This window comes from Pinus tabuliformis, chromosome 9 (assembly GCF_031772625.1).
Source record: "Pinus tabuliformis cultivar Carrire ecotype Pingquan chromosome 9, CPIR1, whole genome shotgun sequence".
Taxonomy (NCBI): Eukaryota; Viridiplantae; Streptophyta; class Pinopsida; order Pinales; family Pinaceae; genus Pinus; species Pinus tabuliformis.
In genome coordinates, this window is record NC_142307.1 from 608,794,403 (window position 1) to 608,819,310 (window position 24,908).

At 38.4% G+C, this 24,908-nt stretch overlaps 1 protein-coding gene across 1 annotated transcript in view; it reads left to right on the top strand.

Moving 5' to 3' along the window:
• Positions 1–648: 648 nt before the first annotated feature.
• Positions 649–24,908, top strand: part of LOC149150065 (putative polygalacturonase) — a 147,310-nt gene continuing 123,050 nt past the window's right edge. The window contains exons 1-2 of the mRNA XM_089439149.1: positions 649–1,144; positions 1,287–1,598. Of these exons, the coding sequence (XP_089295275.1) occupies positions 1,124–1,144; positions 1,287–1,598 (333 nt within the window). The 5' untranslated portion in view covers positions 649–1,123. The remainder of the gene's footprint in view (positions 1,145–1,286; positions 1,599–24,908) is intronic.

The window sequence follows — 24,908 nt, forward strand, 5'->3', positions numbered from 1 at the left end:
GTGTCAGCTCATCATCAATTTAAGTAAAAAAAGATTAAATTGCGAAAACAAAAAATAAAAAAATTAATAGTCCCATACACTATTTTTAATCTCGTTAAAATATCATTATTTTATTAAAAAAAACTTTTAATCATAAAACGTTTTTTAATCATAAAAACAAAATTCTAACAACTATAGCATATTAAATAAATCATATCCATACTCATCGCTCCTTTATAGACTCCGTTTTACATTTACATATAAACACTAACCAACTAAAAATATATAATATAATACAGATTCATTGCTTATCAAAAAAAAAAAAAAAAACCATACCATCTCATACCAATTTATATAACGACATTCAGTTCTTAGGTGAGGAATTATAAAAAAGCTCAATTCCAAATAAATCGTGTTACGAAAAGGACTGTTTTATCAGCCACGTGTCCTGGTCTCCTTAAGTCAAAACTAAACCAATAAATTTCATTTTATTATTTAAATTTAATGATCGGATAATGCTCAACCGTAAAACCATTAAAATTGACAGCCGAGTACGCCTCTGTTGCCGGTGACATAAATTCTTTTAATATTTTTGGCATCGTCTATTTATTTATTTCTTACATTTAATGATCCGATAACGACCAACTAAGTAAATCTCAACCGACATTAGCAAATATACCCATGTTGCTCAGGACGCAAGCAAAGGAGATCCAAATCACCTGGAAAATGCAATCATTTTCCAAGTCATATAATCTGAGTGGAATGTTTTTTTGGCGGGCAGCGAGGAAGGAAGATTATGAGAATTTTGTCAGGGTGAGAGACAGATGTACAAATTTTTTAACCACAGATCAAATTTTGAACACAACGTTTGTCACACACCTGATCATCCTTATAGTAAGGGGATTTCACAAAATTTTATCCGTGCGACAATTTTTGTGCCTGAGATAGGGGTGCGGATTAGATTTTGAACGCAGTGCAAGCTACGAAGACTGAACAGAGGCCTATAAATACAGAGGCCTGGAACAAAGTTTGAATGCTGTGCAAGCGATAAATACTGAACGGAGCTCTATAAATATAATATCCACATACTACTGCCATAACTGCAGAGAAGCCGTCCGGCTTATGCAAAATCACCTGCTTAGAGATGGTGCTTAACAGAACCCATGTAAGTATCTCATTCTTTAATATTCGTCAGAGTATTCTTTCCCCTTTTTGGGGATTATGCACGGTCGTGGGATCGAAACCTGCTGAGTATTACAGCTTGTGATGGCTTTACCCTTAACTGAGGTTTAATAGAAATGCTTCAGTTGTTTCAGGTGCTTCTTTTGTTGGGGTGTTTGATATTGCTCGGGATAAAAGTGGAGTGCGGGCCATTCACTTATAAGGCCCCTTTATCCCGAGCGAAAACCGTGTCCATTGCGGAGTTTGGAGGGGTGGGGGATGGAACCACTCTAAATACCGAAGCTTTTCGGAGGGCAATTGATCATCTGAGCGAATTCTCGGAAAAAGGAGGCGGCCAGCTTTACATTCCGCCAGGTAGATGGTTGACTGGAAGCTTTAATCTCACAAACCACTTCACTCTTCGTCTCCACAAAGAGGCTGTCATTCTGGGTTCTCAGGTATGCCCCCCTATCAATCGTCTTTTATTATTGCCCTTTGTTTTTTCAAGTGTCTCCAGAGGCATGCCATAAGTGAGTGCACTGTGCACCTACCTGTTGCTAGAGGCACTTCTGGATATAATATATTGTTTGAAAGTGTTTCAAAGTAAGGTAGTGTACAGTGAGCAGATATTAAACACTAGGTAGCCAGCTAATAATATTACATTATTCTTATTTATTATTTAATGAAAAAGATTGAAAAACAGGAAGTCAATTTTTGATTGGCTTATTTCAATTCATGGTGTTTAAAATTCTTATTTATTATTTAATGAAAAAGATTGAAAGACAGGAAGTCAATTATTGATTGGCTTATTTCAATTCACGGTGTTTAAAATTTGTAATGCTTATCTCATTTCATGGTGTTTAAAATTTGTAATGCACAATACACATGTTATTGGCTGCCTGTTATAATGAGATGTACCTTATGATACAAATTTTATTACCTTAGATAATGTAATTTTATTGTTTCAATTATTTTGTAAAATTTTAAATTATAACTATTTTTTATTTAAAATTTAAATATATATTTAGAAAGTTTTGATATTTTATAATTTAAAATAGATTTTATTATTATTTAATTATCATTAAAATCATGTAGTTTATATTTGAAACGAGCTTGATTGGGAGGAGGAGTTGATGTATGTAAATTGTTTCAATTATTATTATTTTTTTTAAATTTTAAATTATAACTATTTTTAAATTTAAAATTTAAATATATATTTAGAAAGTTTTTGATATTTTATAATTTAAAATAGATTTTATTATTATTTAATTATCATTAAAATCATTTAGTTTATATTTGAAATGAGCTTGATTAGGAGGAGTTGATGTCTGTGAATAATGCTAATATATTACATTGGTTATTTTGTATAGCTGATGTTATTTTAAATCCAGTTAAAAACTGTGATGTTCAATGATAATCTACTCATTTTTACAATTTGTTTCCAATTTAGTTAAAAACTGTGATGTTTACTGATAATTTATTTATTTTTAAAATCTGTTCGCATGTTTTTTATTTTATTTAAATTATTGAAAAGATACAGACTGCTCAGTAAATATAATTTGATTGGACGTGTGCCAGTCAGCAAAATTAAGGCAGTTCCTATTTCAGACCCCATTGAAACATAAATGCTTCTAACATGCAAGGGAAATAACAGTTTTCTTGCTGCTAAAACTCCAAAGTCAATTTTGAAGGAAATATAAATGCAAACAAACTGCTATACTCCCAGCATGTCAGACTGCATTTATGTTTCAATGGGGTCTGAAATAGGACTCGCCGCAAAATAAACATCACTCATTTACTAAAGTTAGTTGAATAGGTTTCATTTTTAAGCAGGAAAAACAAAAGTCAGCTGAATTGGTTTCTTTTTTAAATGTCTTTATTAATTTGTGAAGACTATGCATTTTTGAAAAGAGAGGGATTTATTTTAACGAGAAAAAAAGCCTACATTCAGACTTGTGCTTGAGCACTCGTCAATTATGCTTTCTTAATTATAACCAAGAGAACTTTTCCTCTTCGTATCAATTCATCAAAATTTGAAAATAGTTCTGAATCTCTGGTGCGTTTTAAACAACAAAAGGAGGGTTGATCTTTTTATACTTATTTATAAATGTTGGTATTCTAGAGTTTGAATTGTAAATTTAACAATAGAGAAATAATAAATAATGAGAATAATACAAAAGATTTTACATGATAAAACTTTGATAGTTTATTAGGGGTGGTTGGAGCGGGAGGGGTGGTTTATAACTCCGATGAACAAAAAGAATATAGTTATGTTATGTCCGGGGACTTGGTATTGCAACAAACAACCAAGCTGTATATGGGATCTTATGGAAAGGACTGGATGTAGCCAAGAGCAATAAAATAAAAAAATTAATCGTCCTAAAGGATTCGATGGTGGTGAGAAGACAAATCTCAATGGCATTAGCGGGAGATCACATCAGGCTTTCTTCAATTGTGAGTAGAATAGCCTAGTTATCCTCGCAATTTCAAGAAATTTCCTTTTAGCACATCCTCTGAAACTTAAACTCCACAACGGAAAACTTGCCAACAGGGGCTCCTAGCTGGAGCAGGGAATAATTGGATTAGATGGTGGGGGGAGGATCTGGGCCCAGTCTCGTGATTTTTAAAGCAATTAATGGGAAGATTCATGAATTTAATCCAATCAATATGGAGTGGGTCAAAACTAAGGGAAATAAATGAAATCATCCATGTGGAAATTCTCCTTGAGTGGACACAGATCGAAGGAGGACACTTGTGCCTCGGATGTATAGGAGTTCACTGGCATTGAATGCGGGAAGTGGAATACACCTGGAGACTCCATCCAAGTTGGCATCGCGTTTTAAATTTGTATAAGACCCTCCTTAGTGTGTCGAGGCCCTTACTGCAGGTTAGAAGGATTGAAAGTATTAATTCCTTCATGCGAATACACTGTGCGAGGACATTCAGAATGATAGGAATTTTTATCGAGGCAAGGTTTGATTATGGAATTAATGTTCATCATCCGGGAGAAACTTAGTTGGCAAGCTTTGGCCAAGCTAGGAGGTGCCGACCCTGGGTCAACCATTGCTGCTGCAAGTTTGAGCGAACGTCTGAGAAGCTGGAAATTTGATTCAATGGAGGGACATGGTTCATCAAACGACCTAGTTCAGTGGAAGAAATCGATTGAGAGACTCTTCAAGATTTTGATGGGGATGTACACGTTGGTGGACCGGCGCTTGGAGTTTATGGAAAAGGAGAGGGATGACATAGCAAAGATGGTTGATCATAAATTAGAGTGGATGCAGGTTCGTATGGAAAGGAGGTTGCTCAGCATGGAAACAAAGATTCTACCGCTGAAAACGAAGGATAGTGAATTGGGAGTTGGCTCTGAAGAAAAAGAAGCCCACGGCTTCTCGAACCCAACTCGGAATCCATAGGAGGCGATTTAGGAAAAATGCAGGCAAAAGAAGTCCCAAGCCGTGGCAAATTGAAGGAGCTCGATGGTAATCTGGCCCTTGGCCCCTCATGGGAAAAATAATCTTTATGATATGTATGTTGCAAGTTGGAATTTTTGTTGGGTAATTTTCGTAGAATATACGGGCGCTATCAATGTAATGTAATAGTCCAAAATGCCCGGGGATGTAGGAAAACTATGTTGTGGATGCTCTGGAATTTTGAAGCAGTTGATACAAAAGTGGAATGTAAATGGTACTGGCCATGAAAACTAGTTTTATAAATAAAAAGAGTATCAGATTTGTTGAAAAAAAAACTTCTATAGTTTATCAGAGAAACCTTCATGGGCACGTTAAGGTATTTTTATTATGCAAGAGGAATTTTCAGGCGTACACTAGTTCAATTCTCGGGTTTAGTGAATAAATGAAGTTGGCATCCTTACAAAACTATCATCAGTTTTGTAAACCAACACCATTAATCAACTATCAGATATTTACCTTGGTATTGGTTTTACATTTTTCTTTTAATTAATTTGTTGTCATATTTTAATAATCCCCACCTTGACAACAATTTACTTAATACCTTGCCCAAGCCTATTCAACACCTCTTTTGTAAGTCTATTCATCACCTCTTTTGTAAGTCAAGACAAGCCAAACACTATCATAACTTCTCTAACATGACTTGTTTCATAAACATGTATGCATAGTTTTCTTGAGTGTGGATCTTTTTAATATCTACTCCACCTCCATCAATAACTTGTGTTACAAAATGGTACTTAATATCAATATGTTGAGTCTTGCTATGATAAGCTGGAGTTGTAGCCAAATGAATAACATTTTGACTATCACAGAATATAGTTATGCTGCTCTGCACTTTGTTGATTTTTCATCAGCAATTTAGAGTCAGGTTTATGTCTAAAACACGATCACAAACACACTAAAATGCCACAAAACCAAGCACTTTGCACAACGGAAAAATGTACAATAGTGAATCAATGTAGTAAACAATATTTTTGCTAACCCAAAACTTGTTATATTAAACTTTAATACAACAAGCATAGTGTTGAAATTCTAGTGTTGCAATGACTAGAATAGTTTTTCACAATTGATAACTACTTCTATTGATACAAACAATTCCTTCTTTATCCTTTAATCAACAAGTAGCTATACATGAAAAACTTCAACCATTAATTATTCAACAAGAGCAGTAAATAGAGATCACACTAGACAATGAACAATAGACAATATGCAAGAGACAAGGGAGACCAAGATTAGGCTCACAGCCACCACAAATGTTAAAACCCACAAGGGGAAAACCCAAAAAATTATTTCCTTATGAGAGAGATTTTGTCCATCAATAGTACATCAAAATGTTCCAACAAATCCAAAATAGTCAACAATGAATACCCAATCAAAGTCTGCTCATAGAAGGAGAGAAATTCCACTTCTATCAATGAGTAAAGTCTGCAAAAGGAGGCCAAAATATAGGCCGGTAGTCACTGTGATAGGAGGCCAAAGTTCCCACTCTAATCACCACAAAAAGGTTGCCAACAAATTGTCCAAAACTTAGGCCCAAAAGCCTCGGTCAACTTCAGAAATATATCACATCAAAAGGAGCGAGTTGCTCTGCAATCTTTGGCCACAAAAGAATCAATAGAACAAAGGTATAGATGATCCCAAACAAACCCAAGTCACTATAGTCAACGAACCTTTGAAGGAGATCCATACCGCAATCAAAAGAACCCTCTTTTTCCTCTTCACATGAGTGGATATCTCTGTAATAGAAGACCAAACTTATTTGTAATTGTAGACCGAATTGTTGTGATTGATGGTGGACGAAATGAATGCCAACGAACTTGTATAAATAGGTGTCATGTGAGGGCTAGTTAGCCCTAATGGGGCCGACATGATGATCTTCAAGGAGCTGACTTGTAGGGCTTATTTGAGCCGACTTGTAGGTGACCAAAATTAATTTCTTATTTTTGTATGCAATGAAAATGCCAACCATAGCTACATTATATTTCAGCACTCCCTCTTAGCTAGGGAGGTAGTTTTTCATTCTCTCTCAAGATCAATCTTCCTGACCAATCCATAGGTTTCACTGCCTACAGCCTAAGGAAGAGAACACAATCCAAGCTTCTCTCTCTCAAACTCATCATAAGGAAAGATACATAACATCCATCTCAAAGCATCTCCCCGACCATGAGGTCTCATGGCACACAGCCTAAGGGAGGAACCAACAAAGCATATCCCGAACCACAAGGTCTCATGACACACAACCTATAGGAGGAATCATCAATACATCTTGTAGACAACAATTTCTCACTACACACAACCTACAGGAGGAATCATCAATACATCTCCCGGACAACAATGTCTCATGGCACAGAGGCTACAGGAGGAATCATCAATACATCTCTCGGACAACAATGTCTCACGGTGCACAACCTATGGGAGGAATCCATCTCCTGGACCACAATGTCTCATGTCACACAACCTACGGGAGATGGTCTAACCATGATGCTATGTAATGAGGGCTTCCTCTCACTTAGAGAGGGTTCTTAACAACTCCAAGTTATTCTTTGAAGTAGCTAAACTTCATTCAGGACAACAACTTCGTGAATACATCAACAACCTGCTCATCAGTAGGAACATATTCGAGTCTCACAACTCCTCTTTGGACAATATTTCAGATTTAGTGACACTTGATCTCAATATGCTTTGATCTGTCATGGAACACCGAGTTCTCAGATAGCTTCACACAACTTTGATTATCACAATAGATAATAGTTGGCTCTAACATTTGATCAAACAAGTCAGAGAACAATTTTCAAAACCATATAGCCTCGCAGTAGGCAACATTAGCAGCAATGTATTCAACTTTAGCTGTACTTAGAGCAATAGATGTCTGTTTTTTGCTAGACCATGAAACCATAGCGGAGCCCAGGCTAAAACAATATCCAGAGGTGCTCTTTCTATCATTAGAGCTACCAGCCCAATCAACATTAGTGAAACCATATAGTTTCCATTCACCATTAGAAGCATACATTAGACCATACTCAATGGTACCTCGCAAGTACCTCAATATGTGTTTTGCTGCAACCCAATGTACACGACGAGGCTCCACCAAGAATTGACTCAATGTATTAACTACATAACAAATATCTGACTTGGTATTCACAAGATAGTTTAATGAGCTAATCAATCTACGATACATAGTAGGATCAAACAACTCTGAGTCACTGTCCCGGATCTTCTTCAAGTTCATCACCATAGGAGTGTCCATCGACTTGCAGTCCATCATGCCAAATCTTTGAAGGATCAAAACAATGTACTTGCCTTGGCCCACGAAGATCCCCTCAGGTTTTTGCCAAATTTCCAATCCCAAATAGTAATGCATGAGGCCAAGGTCTTTCATCTCAAATTTGGAAACCAATTCCCTCTTGCACTGAACAATCAATACTTCGACACCTGTTAGAAACAAATCATCTACATATAATAATAATTTAGGGGTTCACCATCAACAACTTTGAAATATAGATTCGGATCAACATCGCTCTTCTTGAAGCCCAAACTCAATAGATAACCATCAATACGGGAGTACCATGCATGAGGGGCCTGCTTCAAGCCATACAAGGCCTTCTTCAATTTGCAAACATGTGTCTCTCTATTGTGGACCTCAAAACCTTGAGGTTGTTCAATGTAGACCTCTTCTTCAATGACCCCATTTAGAAAGGTTGTTTTGACATCCATTTGATGCAACTTCCAACTTGCAATAGATGCAAGAGCAATAATAGATCTAATAGATGCATACCTGGCAACGGGAGCAAATGTGTCTTCATAATCCTCTCCCTCTTTCTGGGAGAATCCATGAGCCACAAATCTAGCCTTGTATTTTTCAACACTTCCATCAGCAACATGTTTTATCTTGTAGATCCATTTTGAAGACACAACGGATTTACCCTCAGGTCTTGGCACAATCTCCCAAACATCGTTTTTCAATATGGATTGATATTCTTCAGTCATTGCTTCTTTCCATACTTGCTCTTCAACAACTTCTTCATAGGAAGATGGCTTGCATTCAATGATCTTGCACATCAGGGCTGTGTAACCAGAGTACTTTTTAGGCTTCTTGCTTTCCCTGAAAGTCCCACGAGTAGCAGCATGACCTTCAGCTTCCTTCAATGTTTTCTCTAACCAGGCAGGTCTCTTTCTTGTCTTGGCAACATGAGCTTTTGTAGATTCAACTGGTTCATGATCAATATCTTCTTCATGTGGAGCTTCATTCCTAGATATAGGTTCCTGGGGCTTTGATTCCACATTCTTTGGAGTAGTTTGAACTTCTTCATCAGAATCCAAGTGTGAGCCCTTAGATTTCCAAAATGCAGCATCCTCATCAAATATAACATCGTTGCAAGTCTCAATATATTTTTGTCTTGGAATATAGACCCTAAAGGCCTTTGAATTCTCACTGTATCCAACAAAGGTACCCTTCTTTCCAGATGGTTCCAACTTTGTCCTTTTCTCGTTGGGTACATGAACAAAAACTAAACAACCAAAGATTCTAAAATATTCAACATTCGGTCTCTCACCTGTAAAGATTTCTTCGGGAGTTTTATAATCCAAGATTCAATGTGGGCATCTGTTTTGAACGTAGACAACAGTTCTTGCAACTTCACCCCAAAGAAACATCGACAACTCTTGATCATGAAGCATTGCTTTGACAACTTCCATTATAGTTCTATTCTTTCTCTCTGCAATTCCATTTTGTTCGGGGTAGTAGGGAACTATCAACTCCCTCTTAATTCCAACATCCCTGCAGAAATCAATCAATTCATTTGATACATACTCCCCACCATTGTCAGACCTTAGAGTCTTGATTCTTCTTCCTGTAGCATTTTCAACCTGTGCTTTGAATTCACGAAACTTTTCAAACACTTGATCCTTGGTCTTGAGAAGATAAATCCAAGTTTTGCGAGAATAATCATCAATAAAAGATACATAGTATAAACATCCACCCAAGGTTTTATTAGGCATGGGCCCACAAACATCAGAATATATAAGATCCAATATTCCATTGGATCTACTATCACTACTAGTGCATCTTCCTTTAACATTTTTCCCAAGGGCACATCCTTTGCATACTCCATCATGATCTGTCTTAAGTTTAGGTACGCCTTTAACAAAATCTTTCAATCTTCCCAAAGCTTTGTAGTGCATATGAGTGTACCTTCTATACCAAATCTCACAAAGTTTTGTAGTGCCGTGAAAGAGAGCTTGGAATGAATGACCAAGGAGACGATATAGTCCTCTAATTCATACCCAACTAACTTTAGAAGATTCAAAAGATGATTTTTTCTTCCATACTAAGACTTGTCCATCAACAAAAGCAACTCTATACCCTTTGTCTTCAAGAGAAGATATGGACAACAAATTCTTCTTTAAACCAAGAACATATAAAATATTGTTAATGGGTACATTACCTCTGGATTCCAATTGGAAAGATGACGTATCCTTGCCCTTGAATTCATATTTCCATTGTGTCCAAGCTCAACCTTTTGAGAGAACTTCTTTTCAAGTAATTCAGATAGATAATGATGATTACTAGTCATGTGCCTAGCGACACCACTACCCACAAGCCAAATTTCATCATGATTTTCAATAGAAATTGTAAGAGCACAAATAAACAAGTGTTCAAATTCAGAATCACTTCTCCTATGCCTCCTCTTTGAAGGTGGCTGATTTAGATCAGCAACAGATGCATGATGTCTTCTTCTTCTTTTACGATCATCATCCCTTTCATAATCATCTCTTTGATTCGTTTGAGGACATTTTGCTTGATAATGACCATAAGCTTGACAACAAAAGCATTGAGCATTTGTTAGATCATTTTTGTCTCTTCTATCTTTGTTGTCTCTTCTATCTCTTCTACTTGGAGAGGGAGGAGGAGGCCTTCTATGAGAGGTAGAGTCCTTCCTTGAAGCAGATCTTGGTCCTTGTCTTTTACCAACACTTCTTTGGAATTTGCCAAAATTTGGTTTCTTCTTCTTGTTACCTTTAGCATGAGCTACAAATGCTTCTATACTTGGATCTTCAATGTCTCCTCTAGAATAGAGTCTTGACTCTTCTTGAGTGCATGCTGCCCATAACTTGTCAAAGGTTGGAGCATTCTCTCTTGCGCTAATACCTGAAGCAAATGAGTCCCAAGATTTAGGGAGACCACCCAAAGAAAAAACTACCAATCCCTTATCAGATACTTCTTCGTTAATGGCTTTGAGTTCGTCTCTAATTTGAGATATCTTGACAAAATATGATGCCATTGTGTCATTCTTTGTCATCTTCATGTTATGAAGTTGTCCCCTCAAATTGATGGATTGATTCGCATTATTAATCATATATAATCTAATGATGGCATCATACATAGCTTTAGCATTCTTATGTTCAACAATATAGGGAATCAAATGATCCCTAACAGAATCCAATAAAATGCTTCTTGCCAAAGTATTATCTTCATGAAACTTCTCCTTTCTTGCTTGATCAGATGGTTCAATGACTTTACTTGTGACAATTCCCAAGACATTGTTCCTTTCAAGAATGATTTCAACTCTTTTCTTCCATGCCCTGTAGTTAGCGGCTCCTTCAAGCTTGATTTCAGTCTTCATGAATGAAGAATTCATGGTGAAAATATAGGATAGATACCAAAAAACCTTTTGAATGCTCTTCGAGATTCTTTTTAAGTGTTCTTCAAGTGCTCTCACACTGATCTCTTTTCTCTTTTCCTTCACCAAAGCTTTGATACCATGTCAAAATTCTAGTGTTGCATTGACTATAATAGTTTTTCACAATTGATAAATACTTCTATTGATACAAACAATTCCTTCTTTATCCTTTAATCAACAAGTAGCTACACATGAAAAACTTCAACCATTAATTCTTCAACAAGAGCAGTAAATAAAGATCATAGTAGAAAATGAACAATAGACAATAAGCGAGAGACAAGGGACACCAAGATTAAGCTCACAGCTAGGGAAAAACCCAATTGTTTTTTCCTTATGAGAGAGAGATTTTGTCCATCAATAGTATATCAAAATGTTCCAACAAATCCAAAATAGCCAACCATGAAATACCCAATCAAAGACTGCTCATAGAAGGAGAGACATTCCACTTCTATCAATGAGTAAGGTTTGCACAAGGAGGCTGAAATATAGGCCTCTAGTCATTGTGATAGGAGGCCGAAGTTCCCACTGTAATCACCACAAAAAGGTTGCCAACAAACTGTCCAAAACTTAGGCCCAAAACCCTCGGTCAACTTTAGAAATATGTCACGTCAAAAGGAGTGAGTTTCTCTGCAATCTTCGGCCACAAAAGAATCAATAGAACAAAAGTATAGATGATCCCAAACAGACCCAAGTCACTGTAGTCAACGGGCCTTTGAAGGAGATACAAACCGTAGTCAAAAGAACCCTCTTTTTCCTCTTTGCATGTGTGGATATCCAGTAATAGAAGACCGAATTTATTTGTAATTGCGAACTGAATTTTTGTGATTGATGGTGGAGAAAATGAATGCCAACAAACTTGTATAAATAGGTGTCATGTGAGGGCTAGTTAGCCCTATTGGGGTCGGCATGATGATCTTCAAGGAGCCGATTTGTAGGGTTTATTTGAGCCGACGTGTAGGTGACCAAAATTGATTTCTTCTTTGTGTATGCAATGAAAAATGCCGACCATACTACATTATATTTCAACACATAGGGCTCGTACTAGGGATCACGGCCCTTACAATTAGCTCTAATACAAGGAAAAGACTAGGGCTTGATGTCAACAACACATGACCATCAATCTGCCCTTGAACAAGTCACACTTGACATGCTGAAGGAGATCTCACACTAGCCCTTTCAGTCCACATACCTTGACCACCTGGCAGGTTCTTTGCCACCTATACTCGCAGAGTATAACGCTGCTCCATTATCTCTTCCTCTGCTTCTCACAAGTTCTTTTGCTGCTCTAGAATGGCTTGCTTCTTCAGCTCATCAAACTGCCTCTATCAATGGCATTGCTGCTCCAATGATACTGAATATAGGCTAGCAACTCTGCTCTCTAACAGTTTTTTGCTACTCCAAAGGTTTCTGCACTTAGGGTCTTCATAATACTACCCTCACACAACAACTCTGCTACACAGATTTTGAGGCAGAATTTGGGCACAAAATTTGAGGAGCTAAGCAGTGAAAAAATGTAGAAATTCTGAGCTTAAAAGTTTGTGAAAATTTGATTCGACATTGGGCACAAATTTCCAGAAATGAGCATTTAATGGTACAACAAGAAGGGAGATACGTACAGTGAATTATTATGTATTTATTTTATAATATTCTCAAGCAATAAAATCCTCCTTTGAAGACTGGTTTTCCCCAAGAGGCTGTGGGGTTTTTCCGGGGTCAGATTGACCAAAAAATAATGTCTCAAATGTGTTGAATGCTTGCCAAAATTTTTGCATTAATTATCCGCTGATAGGAAAGTGATTAGTAGAAGCACTCTTTATGTTTGCAATAAATGCATTCTAAAATTTATATCAGCGTGACAAAACATGTGGGTTGGGCCTAAACAAACACATGCAAACTTGTAAAATGGGTTAAGGGTGCAGATTGTTAAATTTCTACATGGTATTAGAGCTAGTTTGGCGTTTTTCCGGGGTCAGATTGACCAAAAAATAATGTCTCAAATGTGTTGAATGCTTGCCAAAATTTTTGCATTAATTATCCGCTGATAGGAAAGTGATTAGTAGAAGCACTCTTTATGTTTGCAATAAATGCATTCTAAAATTTATATCAGCGTGACAAAACATGTGGGTTGGGCCTCAACAAACACATGCAAACTTGTAAAATGGGTTAAGGGTGCAGATTGTTAAATTTCTACATGTTATTAGAGCTAGTTTGAAGCCTCAGATCTCAAATTTCAGGCAGCTGATTAAGAGGGCAGCAAGCATTAAATTTTTCTTCAGAGAACCAAAACCTTGTCAGAAACCCAACGACTTCAGTAGTTCAGAGGGAGGAAGGTTCTAGCTCCCAGATTTGCTCCAAATTGTTGGTTGTGGGGTCATGGCTACTGGGTTGAGAGTAGAGGACAGATTGGAAGGGGCTGAAAACTTTGGCCCATGGAAGGAGAGAATTATGCTTTTACTGGAGGAAGTTGAAGTGTGGGATGTTGTTGAAGCAACTGTACAAGCACCCACTGATCCAGCTCAGTTGGTGGAGTTCAACAAGAAGAATGTGAAGGCAAAGAGGATCCTTCTAGATGCCATTAAGGACACTTTATTCCCTTATGTTTCAGAGATGAGATATGCATATCAGATGTGGGAGCCCTTGGTCTCTTTACACCGGAGTTCTAATGAGAACAAGAAGATGGTGTTGAGACAAAAGCTACATAACACCAAGATAACCAAGACCGACAATGTCACCTCTTTCCTCACCAAAGTTTCACAGGTGAAGGATGAGTTCGCTGCCAATGGAGAGGCTGTTCTAGAGGATCAGTTGGTCAGGATTGCCTTAGATGGGTTCACATAGAAGTGGAATGGCTTTATCCATGGCTTGGTGGCCAGAGAGCACTTTCCTGGTTGGAGGAGGATGTGGGACGATTTCATCCAGGAGGAGATTAGGAGGAGTGCAAAGGGGGGCAACAAGAGTGGTGGGGGAGGGAAAGAAGGGTAAGAAGGTCAAGAAGGGGTCTTCTAGTGGAGCAAAGCACGAGAGGGGGAAGCAAAAGGCTAAGGAGAAGGACATGAGCAAAGTGAAATGCTTTGCTTGTGGGAAGATGGGTCACTATGCTGTACAGTGTCCCAACAAGAAGGGTAAGAAACAGGGAGTTGCAACTTCAGCAGATGTGGATGATTTTGTGGCTATGTTTGATTCAGAGTGTGCTTTAGTGGTGAGTTTAGCCACTCATGTCACATCTTCCTGTGCATGGTTCATTGAAAGTGGAGCATCCTGCCATATGACCGGAGTTAGAGAGTATTTCACGAGCCTTTTGGAGGATGATATTGACTTGGAGGTTGTGCTTGGCAACAACTCCAAAGTCAAAGCGACAGGAATGGAGACAATTTCATTTCAGAGGGAGTCATCACCTCCTCTGAAGGTGACAAATGTTCTTTATGTTCCAGGGTTGAAGAAGAGTTTGATATCAGTCTCTAGCTTGGAGGACAGGGGGTTTGAGGTACTGTTCGGAAAGAGACAAGTGTCGATATATCCCAGAGGATCCAATATCGAGTTTGCTCGTGTGATTGGAGTTCGTAGTGGGAGAGTGTACAGACTTATGTTTCAGCCTCTTCGAGCTATGGTAACGTAGACTAGTAGCAGTGAGTTAGGTGAGCTATGGCACAGGAGGATGGCCCACTTGCACCATGGAGATTTTAGGATGTTGAGGGAGATGGTTACAGGGTTTTCCGAATTTAGCACAGAGCATCATGATGTATGCAGGGGGTGTGCTTTGGGAAAGTACACCAAGACATCTTTGCAGAGCAGTGACAACAAAGTTGTAGGTATCCTTGATTTGAATCACTTTGATGTATGTGGTCCTATGCCCCATGTTTCATTGAGTGGATATGAGTACTATGTGATATTCATAGATGACCACTCTAGGAAGACCTCAATTTTCTTCCTGAGGACTAAGGATGAGGTCTTCTAGAGATTCCAAGAGTTTAAGGCTCTTGTGGAGAACCAGACATGGAGGAAAATCAGGGTGTTGAGATTAGACAATGGGGTTGAGTATACTTCCACAAAGATGAGGGATTTTTGTTGTAATGTTGGCATTAAGAGGGAGCTCATTGTGCCTTATAACCCCGAGTCAAATGGGGTAGCAGAGAGGAAGAACAAGACCATTGTGGGTGCAGCTAGAGTGATGTTGCATGATCAGAGTTTACCTTTCTTATTGTGAGCTGAGGCCTGTAACACTGCTGTTTATTTGCAGAACAAGAGCCCACACAGAGTCTTGGGGAGCAAGATTCCTGAGGAGGTGTTTTCCGGCAAGAAGCTGGAAGTTGGACACATCAGGATATTTGGGTGACTTACATATTCACACGTCCTTGAGGAGAAGAGGATGAAGTTGGAACCCATTGTAGAGAGGGGTATCCTAGTGGGTTAAAGTGAGACCAACAGAGCCTACCGTATCTACCATCCTGCACAAAGGAAGATTGTCCTGAGGCAGGATGTGACTTTTGAGGAGGAGAGGGCTTTGAGGAGGTGTTGGGAAGTGACCAGGTAGAGCAGCAGGCTTCTCAGTAGGGTGCCACACTACAGGTTTCAGGTGCATCAGGTGGTACATTAGGATCAAAAGGTTGACCTTCTTCAGGGGTGACAGGTTCACAAAGCACAGTTTCGTCTGGTACATGACCACCTGGTGTAGGTTCATCAGACACAATATCTCAGAATTCAGGATCTCCATTGGTTATTTTAGAGCCTTCCTCACCAAGAGGATAGGAACTAGTTGAGGACTTTCCCATACCACCACAAGAGACTACTGCAGGGAAGAGAAAGCCAAGTTGGCTTTGGAGACCCTGAAGGAGGCTCAGGAGGTAGTGGGGAGACCCAAGTGGTCAGTGATGGAGAGTAGACCACCAGAGAGGTTGGGTGGCTTTGTGGCAGATGTTGTGTAGATAGAGCCAACTAGTTTTGAGGAGGCCACTAGTCAACAAATTTGGAGGGATGCCATGGTGGAGGAGTATGCCTCTATCATGAAGAATGATGTTTGGGAGGTAGTGCCATGTCCTGATGGGAAGTCAGTGGTGACTTCCAGGTGGCTTTGCAAGATTAAACATGCTACGGATCGCAGCGTGGAGAAGTTCAAAGCTCAGTTTGTGGCGAGGGTGTTTTCACAGGTAGAGGGAGTTGACTATGAGGATATCTTTGCACCAGTTGCTCGTTATACTTCCATTAGAGCAGTTACATCTATAGGAGCTGAGATGTGATGGAGGATTCACCAGATGGATGTGAACACTGCCTTTCTCAATGGTGTTATAGAGGAGGAGGTGTACATTGAGCAACATGAGGGATTTGAGTTACACAGGAGGGAGTCTCATGTATGTAGGATGAAGAAAGCCTTGTATGGACGGAAGCAGGCACCGAGGGAATGGTACAAGAGGATAGATGCCTACTTTGCAGTAGATGGGCTTCCAGAAGAGTGATGCAAATCCAAACATATACTTTATCTTGGTAGGTGATGATGCACTCATCCTGGTACTGTATGTGGACGACTTGTTTATTATAGGGGAGGGCATTCTCATCCAACACTGCAAGAGAGATCTTGCTTCACAGTTTGATATGACTGATATGGGGCTGATGCGTTACTTTCTAGGGTTGGAGGTTTGGTAGGAGGATGGGCATATCTTTGTGGGCCAGGGTAGGTATGCAGGTGATATCTTGAGGAGATTCTACATGGAGGATTGCAGATCTATGGTTATTCCTATGATTACCAACTGGAAGAAGCTGCTTGCTTCAAATTCCGAGTTGGTGAACCCCACTTTGTATTGACAACTAATTGGTTCATTGATGTATCTTGTTAACACTAGACCGGATATTTGTTTTGCAGTGAACACATTGAGTCAGTTTATGATGGATCCCAGGAGAGTACAATGGGTGGCTGCAAAACATGTGTTGAGGTACTTACAAGGCACTGTGGATTATGGTCTGGACTATGCCAGATGTGATGGAGTCAGATTGATTGGTTGCACAGACTTAGATTGGGCTAGCAGTGTCAATGACTGGAAGAGTACTTCCAGATGTTGTTTCTCATTGGGCTCGACAGTTGTGTCATGGTTTAGCAGGAAGAAAAGATCAGTGGCATTGAGCAGTGCAGAGGAAAAGTATATGGCAGCTAGTCAGGTAGGGTGCGAGGCATTGTGGCTTCACAAGATGCTTCATGGTTTATTTGGTCAGATGTTGAGACCAACTACGATTTACTGTGATAATCAGAGTTGTATTAAACTCTTTGAGAATCCAATATTTCATGACCAGTCAAAGCATATAGAGATCAGATACCACTTCATCAGAGACTGGGTTCAACGAGGGGCAGTGAAGCTTGAGTATATATCCACTGATGAACAGGTAGTAGACATTCTCACCAAGTCTTTGCCAAGAGGCAAGCATGTTTTCTTCAGAGACAGGATGGGAGTGGTAAGCAACACCTTCCTTGGTAAGACAAAGTGTTGAAAATAGTACCAAGGAGAGTTGTTACTAGGCTTTTATCCCTTTTAGCCTAGTGAGAGCATTAATGACTTTTGTCTTGTTGACATTCATGAGTTATATTAATGTCATGGAGGGAAAAGGTACTTAGAAGTGTTGCATCGTGTACTTTTTCTAATATTAAAGTTACTTGTACTTTATAAAGTGACTTTATGTGAAAAGTACTAAGTTTACATATTAAAGTGAGGTGAAAAATCACTTTATGAGAAAAAATAGAAAAGATACACAACTTGAAAAAGGTACTAGGAGACTTTTAAGTGATCGGACCAATGTATGAGGGGGGTCATTTGGGAGAAATGATCTCAATCACACATCTTGAGATTTGAGGATGAAATCTCAACCATTGGATCCTAGGTTTAGGGATTCAATCTTTTCCAAGGAGACAAAAGAGGGAAAAGGGAAATCATTCTTCACTTCACACTTGAGAGAGAGCATGAAGAGAAGAGAAACTTCGTGGAGGAGGAGAGAAATTGTAGCTAGAAAAGAGGAGCTCGAATCCCAAGGAGGAGGACGTACAACAAGCATGAAAATTGAGGAGGAGAAAGCAACACAACTTTCGAGGAGTTGAGGCACAATTTTCGAAGGACAACACAATTTTCGAGGAGGTTTTGGGCATAGTTTTCAAGGAGAAAACATTGGATGTTAGGCCCTAAAGTCGAGGCACAAATTTTGGGACAACCGCTATAGGAAGCACAAAAATCGAGGCAAAACAATCACTTGTTTGAACAAAAATCGAGGCAGAATCTGCATAAATTTCGAGGTAGAATTTGGGCACAAAATTCGAGGAGTTGAGCAGTAAAAAATACAAAATTTTGAGCTTAAAAATTTGGGAAAATTTTATTTGACAGTGGGCACAAATTTCCAGAAATGAGCATTTAATGCTACAACAAGAAGGGAGATAAGTACCATGAATTTTTATGTACTTATTTTATAATTTTCTCAAACAATAAAATCCTCTTTTGAGAACTGGTTTTCCCCAGGAGGCTATGAGGTTTTTCCGAGGTCAGATTGACCAAAAACTAGTGTCTCAAATGTGTTGAATGCTTGCCAAAATTTTTGCATTAATTATCCGCTGATAGGAAAGTGAAAAATTAGTAGAAGCACTCTTTATGTTTGCAATAAATGCATTCTGAAATTTATATCAACATGATAAAACATGTGGGTTGGGCCTAAACAAACACATGCAAACTTGTAAATTGGGTTATGGGTGCAGATCATTAAATTTCTACACCCCTCATGCATCCAATGAATAAACAATCAATTTTCTACTTGGGTCTTTGCCCACGACTTTGGGTACAAATTCCACCACTTGGGTACATTGCCCACGAAGCTCCATTTTTGTGGGACAACTCCACACAAACCTAGTACCCTAGGGGTTGTAGGAGTACCTCCCAAGCCACACATTTCAACACACTCTTCTGAGTTCAACAAGAAAATCCTTCAACCAAATTGCCTCTTTGCAAACATGTGAGACAATAATATAGTTTTCTTATGTAGTGGATAAAGCAACTATTTCTTGAAGCTTAGACATCCAACTAATGGATCCTCCTGCAAGAGTAATGACATAACCTGAAGTAGACTTCCTCTTGTCCAAATCACTTGCAATATTTCGATGAACATAACTGCATATAGAATCACTTCTATTGTTAAAGGTGACGCAATAAATCACTTGTGGCTCTTAGATATTGAAGTACCTATTTCACTGCATTCCAATGTTCTCTACTTGGATTTTCCATGTACATGCTGATAACACCCATTGCATTTGAAATATCTGGTCTAGTACATACCATCGCATACATCAGACTTCCTATTGCATTAACATAAGGTACACGAGACACAATACTTTTCCTCCTTACTAGTAGGACATAAACTCAAAGAAAGCTTTAAATGGGAAGCAAAAGGGATATTTACAGGTTTCTCATTATTCATCCCGATTTTTACAAGTATTTTCTCAACATACTTCTATTGTAAAAACCTGAGCTTATTGTTTTCTCTGTCTTTGTGTATTTCTGTTAGGTCAGGTTTGAGTAACTGCACGAATGTGTTTTTCATTAAGAGAAATCATGAATATATACATGGAGATGGAGACTATTGGAATTCATATTCCAATTTCTCTTCGTCTTCTTTATTTTCCTATTTACAATATTTACTAGAATTTCCTAATCCCAAAGATTAGGTGTCAACATTCCCCACCTTAATCTGAAGGGACGTTGGTGATCTAGGCATCATTTTGAATCTTTCAAACTTTTCTCTTCCAAGCACTTTGGTGAAGATGTTTGCAATCTTCTCATTTGTGGAACAATGGTTCAAGAGAATAGTCTTGGCCTCAACATGATGTTGAATCAAACGATACTTTGCATTGATATGCTTGGTTCGATCATGGAACTTTGGGTTTTTGGTCAACTTTATTGCAGAAGTGTTGTCAATGAAAAGAGCAGTAGAATGCACTTGTTTCTTCTACAAATCTTTAAGAATTTTCCTGAGCCACACAATTTCCTTCGTTGCTTCTGCAACTGCCACATATTCTGCCTTAGTTGTGGAATCTGCTAAAACTAACTGTTAGCGTGACCTCCAAGAGACAGCTCCTGATCCGAGACTCATAACATAACTTGAAGTAGATACTCCATTTTTTTTATCTCCATCAAAATTTGAATCAGAGTATCCAATCAAGCTGAAGTCATCCACCTGTGTATACTTGAGTCCAAAGTCTTGAGTTCCCTTCAATTAACTTAGAACTCTTTTTGCAGCAAACCAATAACCCTCACAAGGCTTTTTCATAAACGTGGAGAGGATTCCAACAACAAATGAAATGTTCGGTTTGGTAGTAGTCAGGGAGTTAAGACTTCCTATGAGCTGTCTGTACTTCGCTGCATCCTCAAATTCATTTTCTTATGTGGATGTGAGCTTTAAATTTTGTTCCATTGGAGTGATCAAAGGATTGTACTCAACCATGCCAAATTTGTTAAACAAATCTCCATTGTACTTCTTTTGAGAGAGGAATGTAAACTTTAGATGTTGGGTTACTTCAATACCCAGATAGTAGTGAACATATCCCAAATCTGTCATTTCAAAACCTTTGCTCAATTCTTTCTTTATGGATGTAACATAATTTTCATTGTTCCATGTCATCAGTGGATCATTTACATACACCACAAGATATACAACCGTTTTGCCAACTTTCTTGACAAACAAATTTGCATCATCAAGTCTATCATATTGTTTGAAATTTAGTTTTAGAGGATCCTCAGTGAATTTCTCGTACCAAGCTCACGGTGCTTGTTTGAGGCCATCCAAGGATTTGAGAAGCTTACATAGTTTGTGCTCCTATCCTTTCACAACAAATCCAAGAATGTTGTGACATAAAAACATTCTCTTTCAAATCTCCATTCAAGAAAGCAATTTTTACATCCATTTGATGGACTTTTCAACTGTTTTGAGCTGCCGAGGCAAAAAAGTCTGGATGGTAGCCCATTTTGTTGTGGGGCCATAAATCTCCTCATAATCAACCCCTTCCTTATATGAAAAACCTTTTGCCACGAGCCTAGATTTATGCTTGTTAAGTGAGCCATCTACTTTATACTTGTTCTTGAAGACCTACTTGCAACCAATCGGTTTGGGTCCCAATGGAGGGTCCACCAGCGTACAGGTTCCATTCTTTATCAAAGCATCATATTCTTTCTACATTACTTCTCTCCATTCATCATGAGAAGTAGCTTCTTTGAAGGAAGTTGGTTCAAATTCTGTAGAAAAATTTAATTCACAATCATAAGAAACATCCATATCAACAGGTGAATCAAAATTGTCTGCATCACCTCCATTCTGTCTAGTAGAGCTTCTTGTTCTTGTCTTTCCAACCTCATCAGGACGAACACTTTCAAGTGTCTTTGTGAGCCATTTTGGAGCACCTTTCTAAGATGACCTAGGCTGTTCAGTTCACTTATATGGGGCTAAATCAAGATTTTGCCTTCCAATTCTCTCAATCACATCACTCAAAGTGTCTTCTTGATCAGTGCCTAGAGCTCCATGAGGGGGAGAGAGTGCTTCAAAAGGAGATTCCATAGATTGATCCAAGATAGGGATCCCCCCTTCAAGATGTGGAATCTCATTATCAAATTCTTGAAAAGATTCGCATGCCCGGATTTGTCCAAGCGATCACGTTGTCACTCAACAACATTGTCAGTCTTGGGAGATTCAAGAAAGATCACATCTCTAGATAATTTAAACTTCTTATTTTTTTCATCATAGAGACGATATGATTTGGAGGTATTCGAGTACCTCAAGAAGATACATTTCTGACTCCTTGCACCAAGTTTGTTTCTCTATTCCTTAGGTATCAAGGCATAATAGGTGGAACCAAAAACCCTGAGATGCCTCACCAAAGGAATGTGGCCATACCACATTTCATAGGGAGTCTTGTTTTTGAGAGCATGAGATGGACACCTATTCTTAATATACACTGCACATAGAACTGCATCAACCCAAAACATCAACTTAACATTTTTGAAAAACATCATTGAACGTACCATATTTAAGATTGTCTTGTTCATTCTTTCAGCTACACCATTCTGTTGAGGATTATAAGGCACAGTTGTTTGATGTTTGATCCCATGCTGGTGAAGATAGTTTTCAAATTCATTTGAAGTATATTATTTTCCATTATCAGTATGAATAGAGCCAATATGAGATTGTGTATCATTTTCAATCCATGCATGAAAGTTTTTGAAAGTTTCAAAAGCTTCAGATTTGTTCTTCAATAGATATACCCAACACATTTTGGTGTAGTCATCAATAAAATTCATCATGTATTTATTACCATTTACAGAAGGAATAGGCATAGGGCCACACAAGTCAGAATGTATCAGTTCAAGCTTTCTATGTGCTCTAAAATGAGAATCATGAAAATATTGTTTATTGTGCTTTCTTAAGATACAAGCATCACAATGCTTAAGTTTTCTAGGAATGATGGGCAAACTAGTAACACCATTTCTCTTCAATAAGCAAAGACTGTCATAGTTCAGATGTCCAAATCTAGCATGCCATAAGAGACTGGATGGTAGTGTACCTTCATCAAATTGAGAACTGTATGCCAAGCTTTGTGCATGAGTAGAGGTTTCTTGTAGCTTCAAGAGTATTTCTTCTTCTATCCCAGACATGACAAGTGAGTTGTCTGATGCTCTTCTGACCTCAACCTTGCCATCAAACATGTGAATGGAGTGTCCTTATTGGCGGATGTGAACTAAGGACAACAAGTTTCTCCACAACTCCGAGAGATAGAGAACATCATGTAGAAGAAATTCTGGGAGACTAGGCAGTTTAAGCGTGATGAAGCCAAGCTCATATGGCTTGAGTTTTTACTTGTCTGCAAAGTAGACCTCGCCATCAACATTATCAATGAATTCTTCAAAAAAATTTCTTCTAAAAGTCATGTGGCAAGTTGCTTCTGAATCAAACAACCATGCATATTTCCACAAAGCAAGTGAAACATTAAACAAGTCTTCGGTTACTCCCATATTGCAATGTGCCACAACATAAAGAGCAGATTCTAGGGCTTTACCTTTCTCTTGATCTGGTGATTTTACTTTCTCTTCATTCCATTCCTGTTTGATTTTGTGCCAATAGAGCTTACATGTGGAAGCATCAAGTCCATTTCTGTTGCACTGTGTATAATGAAGATCATGTCTTCCTCCTTGGTAATGTCTGCCGTCCTTGCCTCTATTATTCTTCTTTCCATGTCCTCTTTGGCCACCTCTTCCTCTAGAAGAATCTTGTGCCTGATTCTTTTCTTTCTATGCAAGGCGCACAACTTCTTCAAACGACTGAGCACTTGTCTTCTTCTTCCCAAAATCTTTCTCTCTTTCAACACACTTCTCCACAAGATTGTCAAAGGAAATCTCCTTAAGTTTGCCACTAGCTTGTAATGACTCAAGATAATGAGAATAAGTGGGATACAATGCCTTGACAAAAGCTGTGAGAGGAACATCCATTTTGACTCCGGTAACTTCTATATCATGCATAATGGCCCTTATTTCAGAGACTAAGGCAAGGTGATCATTATCTTTCAATTCTAAATTGAACAATTTGATAATTACTTGGACAACTTCAAGCTGAAAGTGTGAGTCATAACTCTTTTAGCTTCTTTAAGGATTCAAAGGCATTTGTAAATAGCGTAATATGACGAGCCACCTCTTCATTGACTGATGCTGCAATCAAGGCATAGGCCTTGCTGTTCGTGTTCTCCCATATGGTGAGCTCTTTGTCAGAAGTGGGCTTTTTTGGAGGATTGCCAACATCTCCTTCACAAACCCTTTTCCATAATTCATTGAATATGAGAGTATGTTTTATTTTTCTGGACCATTCATGGCAGTTCGTTTTACCAGAGAGAACTACTCCAACTATGGAAATGAATGAATGCATTGTGAAATTATGGACTAGGCCCTAAATAGTCACAATACTCACAACAAAAAAAATCTGATATGTCTCTGTAATAAAACTTATTGGCATACAACTTTGTTTTAAAAAATCATCAAATAACGATGTAGGCTTTCAATATTAACCAACGTGCATGAACTAGCGCATACCATGCCTCAAATGCTAACCATTATATATAAACCATCAAACTTATACCATTATGTACCGTTTGTTGTCGCACATAATGTCTAGGCACCGCAACAATGCTCAGATCGGGAGCTGTCACCCTGATCCCCAATCTCTTCGTTTAAGTTGTCTTCCTACAACAGGCTAAGGGGGGTAGACCCTATGGAAAAGTGGAATGAAGAAGAACTAGTTGGGAACCAACTAGTTTGGGAGACACAGTGAAGCGATCAAGTACTTGATTAAGATTTAGCAAGACTTATAGGATTTGATTAGATTTTAAACGATTGATACCAATGCCTTATGGAGTCAACGATCTTGCTAGGGAAATTAAGACCAAGTAATTGATTAGCAACTGCTGCTTAGATGAATGACTATTTTATATGAAATGCAAATCCTAAAACTAATGTGAGATGCAAGAATCTTGGTTAATTTTAGTTAAATGCCTATTTAAATGTGAACCCTTCAATCCTTTCTGTGTTGAGCCTGATTTCGTAGTAATTAGTAGAGAGAAGATTAG